Consider the following 14,470-nt stretch of genomic DNA (forward strand, 5'->3'; position numbering starts at 1 on the left):
GGTTGTGCAGTTTTCCAAAATCCTAGACTTGCTTTCTTCTGTGTGACAGAAAGCACATCCCCTCTCCCCTTCTTTCTTTAAAGAGTAAAACCTTTGTGGTTTTGACTTTTTTTTTTTTTGTCTGAGTTTTAAAAATCAATCCCATCCCCCATTCACAGGTAGCTTTATCTTAGATGGCTTTTTTTTTCACATCAGTGAAGACAGCAAACAAATTTGCCTCCTCCCTGATGGACACATTGGCAGCAGATATAAGATTTTGAGCTTTTTTTGCAGCGGCAGCAATCGGAGTCGATTTGGAATGGAAAATATAAACCAGTTGCCTGTGTAAACACAATATGTATGCACACACACACAGTGTGTGTGTGTGTGTGTGATAAAGGTAATAACTTTCTGAGAGCCACACCTGGTGACGTGTCAAGGGCACTACTTCGGGCACGAGAGAATCTTAGCCATGAAGCTCTCTGTGGCACAAAATCTACTGAAGAGTAGATATTGCCTCCTCCATATCCATCAGGGAAAGCTGCCCAGCAGCCCTAGAGACTGGAAGAATCTCCAAGAGGAGACCTGGGGAAGTATCTAATTTTAGAGTAAACAGTCTTGTCTTGAGAATAAACAGTCTTGTCTTGAGAACTGCATGAAAATGGGAGCCTGAGGAAAGGAAGCAGCATCCCTGCAGGGCCTGCAGTTGTGTCTCATGTGCCAGGGCACCCTCATGGAGGGAGACAGGAGTAGAAATTAGGGGAAGGCTCTGGAGTGTCTTATCGCTCTTCGGGCAGTCACAACTCTGAAATATAAATGTGTTACAAAGAAGAAATGAAACAAATCCAAATCTGTGTCAGGAAATGGTTTTGCAGGGCTCCCATTGTGTCGGAACTTATCAAGCAAAGCCTTCATTTCCAACCTGATCCAAGAATCACTGAAGCCAAGTGCAGCCTGTTCTCTGCTTCAGGAAACTTTGGAGCAGCCCTTTCTGAGCCACAGAGGGAACACATTTTGGAAAAGAAAAAAAACACATTATGTTAATTGTGCAAATGCATTTTCAGCATCCCTTAGAAATGGGGACGTTTGCCTACAAGCTGACAAAGAGTATTTAGTTAATAGCTAAAATTCAAAATAGATTTCATTAAAAATCAAATCATGCATGCAATAGCAGAGCAGTTTTGTCTTTTTGTTTCCCCTCAAGCATTCTGTTCTGCACAGAACATTTTGAATTCATTTACTTTTTCAAAATTAATTGCCAGGTCAATTTTCAGTGGGAACAGAAGGTGAGAAATTCAGAAGGGAAAGGTGAATCTGGCAGACAGCAGAGGACCTTTCCCACTTCAAGACCTGAGGTTTAGTTTTGATGCAACAGGTAGCTCAGAAAAATATACAAATTAAAGGCAACCTCCACAAAAGGACTGAGACACTGAAACTGAGATGACACTGAGCCAGACATGAAAACTACCCCAGAGGTGAATTTCAAGCAGCTCTGAGCATTTTACAGCATCTCTCCTGCCGTGACTCTTGCCTACCGAGGCCAAGATCGGTGGCTGCTGGGGTCACCCCTGGCCTGGTGCCACATCCCAGGTGTCATCTGAAGGACAGGAGGATGAGGTTGTGCATCCCAGCAGTAGCAGGAGGTGGCTGTCACAGACCAGCCAGCACAGCTCCAACTCTGCCAGCACTGGTGATGTGTTGACATGAAAACAGGGTGGGTAAACATGCCTGTCTCAGCTGACCTGCCTTCACCCGTGGCTCACCTTTGTGGTGAGAGATGTTCCCTCTCTGAGGGAGCAATCTGGCTGCCTTGTCCTGATGCATCCTGGAAATATTCACAGCCAGGTGGGAGCAGAACATTTTTGGTGGTGAGGACAAGTGGGTTCACCCCACAGAAACACTGGGCAGGGTTAAACCCGTGTGGGTTTTGCTTTCAAGGTTTTTCTTAAATGAAGGGAGACCAAATCAACCTCATAGCTTTGCAGAGCTGTACCCTGGTGCATTCAGTATTCATGTGGTATTCATGTGGGAAGCTTGTTATGTCCTTTCCTGTGGGTTTCAGCCATGTGGAAGGGAAAAGAGAGAAAATTGTTAAATGCTCTCCATCCTACAAGGACTCCTGCCCCCATGCCTTGCCTTGTGCCTCCCCTAAGATGTCTGCCAAAACACAGGAGGCCCCAGACAGGTCCCTTCCAACATGAGCTCCCAAAACTATGAATGACCACTGCGTAAGAGCATCAGCAACCTGCTCCCTGCAGAGCTCACCTCTTCCAGGTGATTTCCCTGTAGAGCTCACCTCTTCCTGCCTGATTTCATGTCTGATATTTTCTCTAACAAGGGCATCATCACGTCAAAGATAGGAGCAAGCACAGCCAACAGCCTGGGCAAGAACAGCAAAGTGTGCTGCTCATCAGAGAAGGACAACATCACATGCACTTTACAGGGTGGCTTTTCCAGCCAGGATTGCAGAAAAATTCCTGCTCTCCAGCGAGCATAACTTTTTCTGTCAACCCTCCTGGTGTGCAGACAGAGCTATGCTTGCAGGAGGGCTCAGCTTCTGCTTTGCACATCTCAAGGAGGAGGTGCAATAGCCACCAGGGAAGAAAAAATAGCTTATCCAGAATCACTTTGCAGAGGGTGATGGAGGCAGGGAGAGAGCTGTGCTCACAGGGAAAGAACAGCAGCAGACCTAAGGCTGCAGTTTTTTGGGATTCCACAGAGCTACCCCAAAAAAACAAAAGTCAAGCCAGTGAACATGCAGAAAAAAAATAGCCAAACTGGGAGACAAAGCCTCTGCTCCAGTCCTCTGCTCCTTTCCACCTATATTAAACTATCTTCACAGGACCAAAAAGAAACTCAAAAGACAGAAGTTGCTTGGGACCCTGTTGGGAAGGGCTGGCTCTGGAAGCCTGTCCTCCTTCCAGCTGCAGCATATCCTGGGGAGAAACCTTCAGGCTTAACCTTCAGGAGCCACCTCCTGGTATCCACGTCCCACTGAAGCTATTTTGGTCAGAGTCCTGCTCTTTCTTCACCTGGTTGTGGCAGGAAAGTTCAAGGTGTCCTGGCAGCAGGAAGCTCCCTTGCTCCACCCTCTGCTCAGCACAGCAGCTCCCTGAGCTATCGAGGCTTTGCTGCACCAGACGTGCCAGAGACAGCGAGCTGCTCTGTGTGGATGCTGCAGTGGGAGCGGGACCCTCGGCATGAAGCACTTCTGCTGTGAGCCCTGGGCAGCCCTCGCTGTGCTTTGCCTCGCCGCTGCCCTCTGGGATTCCTGCTCAGCAGGTATTTCTCTTCTCTTATGCTCCGGTTTTGATACCCTGCTCTTTTGCCAGCTATTTACAGAACCACTGTAAATGTGACTGAGTTGCAGGTTACCCCACTGAACAGCAAGGAGACAGGAGCCACAGTTACTTGGCCTATTTCTGCTTGCTGAGGCATAGGAGCCCCTGCAATATCACCCATTAGGATCACTGTACTCTGATTTAAATTTCATTACAAGCTTTTTGCAGAAAATGTGGCTTTGGTGCCACTTTAATTGTTGAAGTTGCCTGAAACCAAAATTAAATGTAAATGAGACCTGTGAGCTGCTCCTTTCCCACCAGGCTGTTGTATATCAGCAGCAAATGAGACCTGTTAGCTGTTTAAAGATGGTCTGGCTTTGAGGCTTTGACAGCCTGTTCTTTGGGCTGCAAGATCTAAAAACAGAAACCAGCACTCGGCATTCTGCAGTATTTCCTTCCACAGGTCATACACAGGTTTTAATGATTCTTCCCAGTGCTTCTGTGAGGTATTTATTAACTGAGAAAACAAATTATAGGCTCAGCCAAGGTCATTCTGCAAATCCTATGAGAGTCAGACAGAAGAATGGGGAAAGAATGGGGAATACTCAGACCCTTCCCTGAAGCAGGTTGCCCAGGGGCCCACTCTGAGCATGGCAGATGCCAGAGGGAAAGCTCTGGTATTGCTGATGATGGGTCAGCTCAAAACTAAGAGCTAAGCAACAGCAGGTGACCCCAAGGGGAACATGTCTCACAGGACAGTCTCAGTTTACTTGCTGTTACTTGGAAAACAACAAACTCAAAGCAAATCTTTGGTCAAATGTGTCTCATTCTGTTCTGGTTTCCTCAGCTGAAACGAAACCTGAGCTTTTATTTTGCAGTCTTTGGTGAAATCAAGCTGGAGCTGATTTTCTCTGCTACATTCCAAATTACCAGCTCAGAGTGATAGCTTGATTGGAAATAGTTCTCTCATAGCTTCTGCCAGGTCTGGGACCAGCAGCACATTAGGGCTTCCCCATACAGCAGGAGTCCTCACTACTGGAGTCTCCCCAGGCCACTTTTTGTCTGTGCAGGACATACTCTACCTGCCTGAACTTGAACTGTGCTGCTCATGGCAGCACAAGAAGAGGTGTTTCTCTGACTCTTCCTTCTGCAGCAGGGGACAGATAGGTGCTGATGCACAGGGGCCAGTTCAGCCTGTTTTTACCCCTGCAAGCATCCTGCTGCTGCCCTGGTTTGCTCCTGCAGTGCTGCAGGGAGCACGCTGAGGCTCAGGGGCAAGGCAGCATTAAGGAGGACTAAGGAGGGTTTGGCCTGTGACACCATGTGCACATTTGGAGAGCTGGATACCAGCTACAGAGCTGTGTCAGAGTCTGTGTGTGCTGATTCTGGGTAGGAAGCAGGATAAGGAGGCAAAACCCACATCGAAGCTCCAAGCCTCTCTCCCTCATGACTTATTTCTGGATGTTTTATTTTCCATCCTGAGCTGGTTACCATGCTGGTATGAACTGGAGTACAGCCAGAGCAGTTTCAGATGCTCCAACCTGCAGCAAAGCCAAAGCTCCCCACTGGGGCCTTGGTGGACCTGCTGAGGCTCCCTAAAGGTGGGCTCAACCCTCAGCTCTGCCAGATTCCTGTGCACCCTGGGATTTTTCTAAGGGCAAAAGTAGGCTGAGGTACAGCCTGCTGGCCATGGATCTCTCCATGCCACCGAATGTCTTTCCTTTCTGTGCTTGCTCATTGTGCCCCTGCAGCCTGGGCAAGGAGAGTGGTTAATTTGAGCTCTGAGAGAATGGCTCAGCCAGGCTCACACCAAGGCAGAGGTGCAATAATTCAGCTGCTCCAGAGGGATGCTTCTAGAGCAGGTCTCTGAAGCTGGTGTTAAAAGTGGTGGGATAAGGATGCATATCCTAATGCAGCAATGTTTAGGGGCAGGAACTTACTTTCTTCAAGTTGTTTCCATTCCACAGTCCTCTACAAGGCCAATGGCTTTCAGATTTCTCTGCTTGATGCAAAACATCACTCTTCTAATCCAATTTACCTTTTCTCCTTTGCTTTCCTTCTGGCAGCAGCTGAAGACACCTCCAATGTTTCAACAACTGACTATGAACCACCATGTCTTAGTAAGTCTTCATAAATCATTACTACCTGTTAAAAGTTTGGTGATGAGTCTACACTGGGACTGAGGGGCTGTCCTGGAAATGGTTTTATCTCTTCTCAAGCCTTCCATTGTGGGTCAACCTCTAGGCTGCATTTCTAAGACTTCTCCACTGTCAGGGTAGGATATCTTAGGTACATTCAGACAGACTCATAGCTTTGAACAGACTAATTGATAGCTAATTTGTGTCCTAAAGCTCCCTGCCAGACTGCCTGTGGGCATTATACGGGTTTCCAAGAACGCCTCTTTCCCCTGCCCTACCAGGTCCTTCCCAAACAGCCAGCCCCAAACAACCCGAGATCCCACCACTACTCCAGAGTCATCCACCAGGTAAAGAGCCAGGTTTAGGGGAAAGATGCCAAGGCAGAGTGATAGGGCAGAAGTCATCTGCCTTCTCTAGTAAAGGAAACCTGTCACGTACTTGGCCTCCCGTGAGCTGACTTCATTTCTCCTCCACCAGATGTGAACTTCTGCAGGCAAGCGGCCGCGTGCTGTCCTTCGGGCATGGATGACTACGGGTGGATCGCAGCGGCTGTCGGCTGGAGCCTCTGGTTTCTGACCCTCATCCTGCTCTGCATGGACAAGATCCTGAAACTCCGGCCTGATGAACCCAAATACTTGGTGGCCTGAAGCACTGGGGAGCAGCGAGGCACAGGCAGACTGATAAAGCATTTCAAACACTTGCTAAGAAACAAAAAAGAAATGGAAAACACCTTCAGCCAAAGAAGGCCACATCTAAGCGGGGCAGCTGCAGAGGCTTCACCCTCTTTGGCAGGCTGGAGCTGCCAGGCAAGGTGTGGAGCAGGCAAGTCCCTGCAAGCCACCACATATGTGCCATGGTGCAAAAACCCCCACTTCTCCCTGAGCCCTCTCACGAGAACAGAAGCAGCAGGAGAGGCTAAAGGACCAGTTACCAGCCTATAGCACATTGCGCTGAGACAACCTGGCGCATGACCTTTGGGTTTGACACAGAAAGTGGGCAAATAAAGCTATTTTCTGTAGCATCAACATTACCAGAGGCATTACTAAGCTATAGGCCAGGTTACATCACTAAGTGAATTAAAAGACTTTACTGAGTCTTTCTCACTCAATAACCTACAATATTAAAAAGTCTATTAACTGATTCATGGGAAGACTTTCTTATGGAAACTTTAGGGACTGTTTGGGCTGGTTTGAAAGTAAAACTCATTTTTCCACAGCCATTTAGATATGAACTGTGTTGCAGGAATTGAATGTTGGTTGTATTTATTCAGCTTCCACCTGCCTGAGAAACTAAACCAAGCTGAACTGTGGCAAGCAGGTTTAAACCACCATATCCAACTCATGCACAAAACGGTTCCTATTTATCTGAGATGATAATAAACACTCTTATTGATTGAAAGACTCTCACTGACTAGTTTATATGGATAAAGCTTATAAATTGTTAGAAATAGGATTCCCAGAAGACATATTCATGCAGAAGGGTTTGCCTCACTGCAAACTCTGATTTGGTGCAGTTGCACCAGTTTTATTTCTATCTGTTATTAAAACAATAAATCAGAATTAAACCTACCTAGATCTATACAAGGTTAGCAAACCTCCTAGAGATCAACTGATATGAAACATAAAAAGTTACTTTTAAATTTAAAAAGCACCCTTGGAGTTCTTTATCTGCTAGAAATAATTATACTCTTCCATCAGCTCATCAGTATGTAACTTTATGAGTGAGAAATGACAGACATCAGTTTAAGACTCTTCCAACTGATTCTGGCACAATTAACACTTTGATCAGGACAATTTGGCCAATTGAAAGTGATGGGCAGTTGTCCCTCATCAACTAGCCCCCATCAAGAGGAACAGGGAGAAGTTAAGACACTGAGGAAAGAAAATACATCCTTCCCTATCACTATTATCATTTCAGACAAAAATCCTTTCAGGGTGAAATGCTGGACAGAGATGCCCATGTCAGGAAAGTTTTGAAAGGGAAGGGCTTAATTCTCAGCATTTCAATATACAGCAATTAAAACAAAAGTAATATTCACAAAACAAATCTCAGTGTTGGAGACACTCAATTTCTTTCAACAAAAACCCAAACAACCAAGCAGAACTACCAAGTCCCTCTCATTTATGTACAAACTTACAGAAACAAAAGGCTCTCAGTCAACACCAAAATGTTGACAGTTAAACCACTGCAATCACTCAGGTACTACAAATCTTCTACCTACATACATAATTTTTCCCCTGTTATATTAGTTTTAATAACAGAAAAGGTTCATTGGTCTGAAAGCAATTGGAAAGATACTGTGAAAAAAGTCTCCACTTACTGCCTTCATGTCTACCTTCTGCAGATCTCTTCTGATGGGCATTTCTCTTTCAGTTGGAAACACAGGTGCCTGCTGGATATGGCACTGCTCTTCATCTTTGAGGGGATGTGTTTCCTACCTTTTGCATGTCTCTGAGTTTTCAGCACGTGATGCAAGTTCTAGATGTCCTATGAGAGCAACAGCCACAAAGAGCTGCACGACAACTGGGCAACTGTGGGGCTTCCTAAAGGCTGTCTTTGGAAGCACAGTTTGTTCATTCTTCACACTTCCCAAAACAGTGCAGCTATCCTCAAGGATTGTAGTAGACTCAGGTTTTTTCTTCTTGCAGTTTCCTTTCAGGATTCCCAGCTCAACCAAATGGGGGAGAAACAGAAAAACCCATGTATTTTGTCATATAACATAGTGCCCTCAAGGATTTTGTGTGCCTGTGTTCAGAGGTGATACCCAAGTCACCACAAAATCAGGTATAAAAATGGAGTACACCTCATAGATAAATTTCTGCTGTAAAATGTATACTTTTTCTAGATCAGTGACCTGTAAACCTCTGATCTAATATGACAGGGATGTTTCTTCCTGCATCACCTACTCCAACATCTGACAGTCAGGTTTGATCTACAGCTGCTTTTTTTCAAGTCATTTGATGAAGCCACTCAGAAAAACTCAGTCATGTAATGAATCTCATAAAGGCACCACTGTTCACTGTTGTGTCTGGGATCCCTAAACAAGGTATCTGTGGCAGAGCTCCACAGGCTCCAAGGCTATCAATGTAAACATCTTATCTGTTTCTACATAATACAAGGCCAAACCCCAAAGCAGTATTTTAAAGGGACTCTGAGGTACAAACTCTGTGCTGTACTGATCCTATGGGCAATCACAAGTACAATGAAAGACAACCCACTCAGCAAACAGAGAAAAACCCTAATGTTGTTGCCAGTGTTCCAGGGGCTTGGCCAGTTACAAAAAAACTGATTAAAAATTTGCATCTGAAAGACTTGAGAAATTGATATAAGGACAGAAATTAGTAGGCAGAAATGGATTATACATACTCAATTTCTAAAATATAATCTGTCTCTTGTTACATTTCCTGGAATAATTTTAGCCAGGGAACACAAAGAAGCACTGGTTGTGGGTTACAACCCCTCATTTAAGAGCAATTGAGTCACAGTTAAAGGGTGTGGTCTGGTTTTGATGCACAAATTAAACATACAAATGCACAAGTTAAATATGCATGACTGTATAGTACAATGCCTTATAAAAGTGGTCCATGAGCAGAGCTGCAGACTGATGTTCTCATTCATTGTGTATCATTTCATGCTCTTCATAATATCACTCACATTTTAATACCTCTCACTTACAGCCCAACCAGTGCAAGGCTGTCCAACCCCTGCTGACTTCAAGGGAGCTACACAAACATCCAACACATGCCTTGTTTTGTTCTTTGGGTTTTTTTTTTCACTGTAATTCAGGAAGCCTGTCATTTTTGTTCCCACAGCAAACCCTGGAGCATTACCACTGATTATCAGCATTCATAAATCCTTTTTGTGTTAAAGCTGGGTGCCATCAGACTGCTACATTAGACTGCTACATACAACCTCATGGCACTGAGCTGGTATAAGCACTTGCACATCCCCAAACATCTAAAAAGTGAGGTGATAGCTCCAGATGATGATGGAAATGTTAATGCTTCAGTCATTCATGGTTACTGTCTGTCCAGGACCAAAAAGTTCCTCACTGGAATAAGATGGAGAAAAAAAAAAAAAAATCTATCCCAGCTCTTATGATTTAATACAAAGAAAACCAAGAAAATTGTTGAAACCTGGATGGCTGGGAAAAAAAAGCGTGAATAAAATTCACAAATTTGAACCACAGCACTGCTGACCATATCAGCAGAGTTCTTCCTATTTTCTGCACCAAGTTTCTGAATCTCAGGCATGAAGATATGTAGTGCCTGGAAAGGGAAGGGAGATGCAGATGGCACCTGGGAATGCTGCTGGTCTGCAAGTGTTTCAGACAGACAAACAGGGGACATATAGCAGCACTTTTAATAACCAAGGAGAAAAGCAGCAGCACAGCATTGAAGGTAACTGCTTTAATTTGCCTGGAGATAATATCAATCACATCCAGCTAGTGATTTTTAAACAATTCTGAATTTGAGACTAAATGGATTGGAACTTGATGCATGACTCTTCCTCTTTTCAGATACCACTGCTCTGGTAATAGCTCACATTACTCACTGCCTTGATCCTTGGGGTTTTGGTGAATGAGCTACATATTAAGCAATTGCACTTTACAATGACTACACTTTGCCAAATCACTAGAGGAATGAAAACTGGCAAGCATCTGGGCTCCCTACTCACATGACACACACAGACAAGACAGAGGTTAAATTCATAAGAAAAAGTGCTCTGTGCTGGGACTCTGTAGGAATTTTGATAAAAGTCATTACAAAAAACCGGATTTCAAAAACTTACTTTCATTAAATACTGTCAAAGAATGGAATATAGGCATTCTCGGGAAGCAACCACCCTCTCTTATCCTTACACTCCACATTCTGCTTATTTTGTGGCATCTGTGGTACAATTCAAAGCTCCCTGCAGGTTTCTATCCCAGAATCAAACACATTAAATGAGCTGATTTCCAACTCCTAGTTTGCAATAACGATCCAGAAATATCCTACGACATAAACAACACACAATTGTCTCCCAAGTCTGGAAACTGCTTGGAAAAAAACCCAACCAGCTGTAAGAGACTTGTGATTTTTCCTGTCCAATTTGACATTATGACCTTGACAGTGTGCCTTCTGGAGCAAAAATTAAAGTACTTCTTCAGGTTTTCCTCGGCTCTGTCTGCTTTGTCTAAATGGGAGAAGCTCCACCTCTACCAGACTGTTCCCCCTTCATGGTGTTTCAACACATTGTGCATGTAAGTCAGATCAGTTCAAAAATATGCAAGTTTCAATATTTCAATCATCTGGGCTCAAATACATGAAGAGAGTACTGTGCTTTAGCTGAGCAATGCTAACATCCTATACAGACGTGACAAATTAGCTAAGAGAGGTCACCTCCTCTTTGAGAAGACTAAATAATGCCCATTTGCACTAGTGTTGAGTGCTCTTTCAGCTGCAGGGAAGTGCACTCCCTGGCAGAGCAAGATTATTGCAGACAGTGTTATGTCAGTGATGCTGTCTGCATCACAAAAAACTTCTTGTAACTTCACTGCAGTTCTACTCTGCAATAACGAGAGCATCTTTCCCAGCACCCCAGCAAATTTTCTTCCACAGAGCAGTGGAGTGCAGGAGAATGTATTAGCAATGTAAATAGGTGGCTGCACATCTACAAATCTTCAAAACAGGAGACTCCTGTGCCATCATCTAGCCCCAAGACAGAAATAATCATCAGGATCAAAATCATCCATGGAAATTATCTGGGAGTTTTCCATGCAAAATACAAAGCAACTTACCTGAAACCCTTTTATCCAGGACTGCATGGACACAAATCCAGCAATCAGTTCCGATGTTTGTGGATGCTCAGATCACCTGTACTGCACTGAATTGGAACTATTTCATACTTGGTGACTATGCTGAATTACTACTGGCAGTACCAAATCCACAACTCTTTCTCCTATTTCCATAAGTCAAAGGATAAAAGCTTTCTACTTTTTTATCATCATATATTTTTAAAATTTTTATTTCTTTAGTCAAATTTCTTTCAGATCTGTGTTATAGGATGAAAAGAGTGCTGTGCATTGCCAAATATAACACAGCATTAATTCTCCTTGAATACAAAAAAGTTGTTCCTGAAACACAAACATTATGCAGCTACTGCTTGTAATTCATGCACATGACTAAAGCATTCCAAGAGCCTGGATGAGGAAACCAACTTCCAAGAAGCCTTGGGATGGAAATATTTGAGAAGTCTTCCTGGGAACACTACAGAACTCTTTAAGTGTGTACATTTGAATATATCTGGAAATGTAAACCAATAATTTTCATCTTTCAACTGTTCAGTTCTCATTTCATTTCACTTGCTCTACACATGGTTATAAGAGGATTTCTGCAAGTGAACCTGAAAGCCACCATATCAGGAATCCAAGGACATTTAGTGTTAGTTTCAAAAGATTTTTCAGAGCATTTGTTTAAATGTGACGATACTTTATTCCAGTTTGGATGTAACAGCCTAAACACAGTCTTCCAGTTATGGAGTAAGAACTACTCAAAACTAAACAGGAGTGGCCATTAATAAGGAAAAAATTATTTAATATCTAAAAGGTACCAAGAAAAAGCACAAAATCAAGACAAAGCATTCCATCTCTACAAACAATGAAGTGCAAAGAAATCTGTATTTTCCTAATACTAATGTAATTTCTTTTGTTAATTTATCAGTCTTCAGTGGGATTCATGGGACTGCAGCTCTACTCCAGAGAAGTCTCTTTTAAAAGGCAGTGCAACTCCATGGGATTGTTGCTTCTCAAGTTTCGTACACTGTGTGAGTAAACTCACCCTGGGACTTGTACGGCAAAGCTAGAGCATCTTCCCAAGTGCATCGCCAACTGCACCAAAGAATCTGTAGGATGAATTTTTCCAAAGCATACGTGTGACTACATGGTTTCCAGTGGAAGTCAGCAGGCACAGCCAGGGGCAACATGCAGAGCAATGTTTGGATATGACCTGCCAATCCTATGTCACAGGTTGAGCGTGCTCTGCCCCCACTGAAACACGTCTACTGGGACAGCAGAATACATCCCCATCCTGTCTCCTAAATAAAATCTATCAGGAAGAGAAAAACATAACCTCCACAGAAGGAACTGGATTTTGATTTCTACATTTAAGTTATTCCAAGCTGCTGCTTGTCTCTAGGCACATTTAAACAGTCCTGGAGAAACTCCACAGCCATGGTGAACTGTTTGTGGGAGTCTCAATGATGAAAGATGTTCCTCACCCATACAAACCAGCACTGCAAGTGGTGAAGGACTGCAAAGAGGGGCTGTCATGGATTCTGCTTGACTGGGGCCAGAGGAATCCCTAAGATTTTGTCTCTCTTTACAGAACACTGTCACAGGTGGTCCTGGAGTGCTGGCTGCTGCCCTCTGACAATCAGACGTCATCTTTTTTATTTTTAATCAATTTCCAGCTTTCTGTCCTTATCCAGAACACACCAAACTGGTGCGATTTAAAAAAAAACCCATTTATGTCTTTGCATCTGCAAAAATATAGCCCATGAAACGCCCCTACTTCAAAGGCACAGATGTTCTTCATCTTGCCACTTCAAAGCTCTTGGCCAAAAGATGGAATTTTCAATGACTGGCACCTGTTTACAGGGAACTGCTAGCTAAGGCACACAACAGAAAATGCATATTTCTTCCTTGAGCTAAAAACTATGACAGCTGGAAAAGTGAGGAATGTAGTGAAGGCAAAAGTTAAAAAAATGAGTTTAGCTGCCTACTGCCACTCACATCACAAAACTGATGGCTTCCCTTGGGCTTGAATATACCTCCAGTTCTGTATGTAATCCATCAAATGTGTTTTCAAGCCATGAGTCAAGAACAACAGCGTGAGCTTGCTGTACACAGCCTCTTTCTAAGATAATGCCATAACCCTGCTGTTCATGGTCCAGTTTAGAGGCACTGGCTTGGTAGGAACATGCACTTCTGGGTGATCACTCTGTGTATTTACCTGTGTCCATCAATGTGCATCATACTGGGGTAGCCAGCACCACACCAGCCTTCTGCTGCAGGGCGATACACACAGACCTTGGCTGACACTGCTGCTCCCCAACCACTGAAAGAAGCCTGATTCAAACCACTGCAAGTACAGTACATTGCAAAGGGTCATTAAGATTCCACTTACTGCTCCAAAGTGGCCGTATTTAACATTTCCAGCCCAGCACCTATGCAATTTGTTCGTCCTAAAAGCAAGGTTTTCTCCCCCGAGTCAAAAGCCCACAGCCACTGGCAGGACCATGTGTCACATCCTGGTGGAGAATATTTTATAGTACTGAAGCATGCCCCACCTTCCACACTGAGTGTATGAAAAATAACTGTAACATTTCACTTAGCTCCAAAAATAATCAAGAAGCAGGTTGGAGGTCAACATTCTGCCCATGAAAAGGAAACCAAGCACGCTCAATTATGTAGTTTTCATCTTGCCAAGTTCTTCTATATGCCAAACTAAACATAGACTAAACACAAATGCCAAGGAAAATTGTGAAGAAAGGGAAGAGCCCAAGGATTCCATGAACCAGATGGTTTAGTCATGGAAATGGATGCAACAGTTGGTAACAGCTTTCTGTGCCTGTACCAACTTTTCATTTGATTGGTGTTTTCAGAAACAAGGAGATTCATTAACAGATACTTAAATATAGGATACTTTAAGTTTCAGGGGAAAAAAAGGTTTGTTTGGTTTTCCCCCTCCCACCTTTTAATAGGGCAATGAAAAAAAAAAAACTGGCAAAAGAACTCAAGCACATGGGGATGCAGAAACTTGCAGATCTTCTCCCCCCAGAATTTCCAAATGGAAATACACATTCTGGCATATGCATTCCACAGAATCCTTCTGCAGCAAACAAAAAAAATCCAGCTTCTCTTCTAGCTGCAAGAAGTGTGGATCTCCCATGTTAAGGCCGTTCTTGGAACTGGTGGCTGGTAACTGGTGTTACTTTAATTCCTATATGAGGATACAGACTAGGCCATACCAATTTTTTGGACATTAGATCAGGTCCAAGAGGGTTTCCTTCATCAGAAAGCCTCTTTTATTT

At 43.7% G+C, this 14,470-nt stretch overlaps 1 protein-coding gene across 1 annotated transcript; it reads left to right on the forward strand.

Moving 5' to 3' along the window:
• The first annotated feature begins 2,601 nt into the window (after positions 1-2,601).
• TMEM213 (transmembrane protein 213) lies at positions 2,602-8,991 on the forward strand. The gene is made up of 3 exons (XM_021536781.4): positions 2,602-3,261; positions 5,327-5,380; positions 5,876-8,991. Exons 1-3 carry the CDS (start codon positions 3,180-3,182, stop codon positions 6,043-6,045), a joined length of 306 nt encoding a protein of 101 aa, XP_021392456.2. The 5' UTR covers positions 2,602-3,179; the 3' UTR covers positions 6,046-8,991.
• Positions 8,992-14,470: the final 5,479 nt, after the last annotated feature.

The sequence above is a fragment of the Lonchura striata genome, chromosome 1A, assembly GCF_050655825.1.
Source record: "Lonchura striata isolate lonStrDom1 chromosome 1A, ASM5065582v1, whole genome shotgun sequence".
In the NCBI taxonomy this organism is placed as follows: Eukaryota; Metazoa; Chordata; class Aves; order Passeriformes; family Estrildidae; genus Lonchura; species Lonchura striata.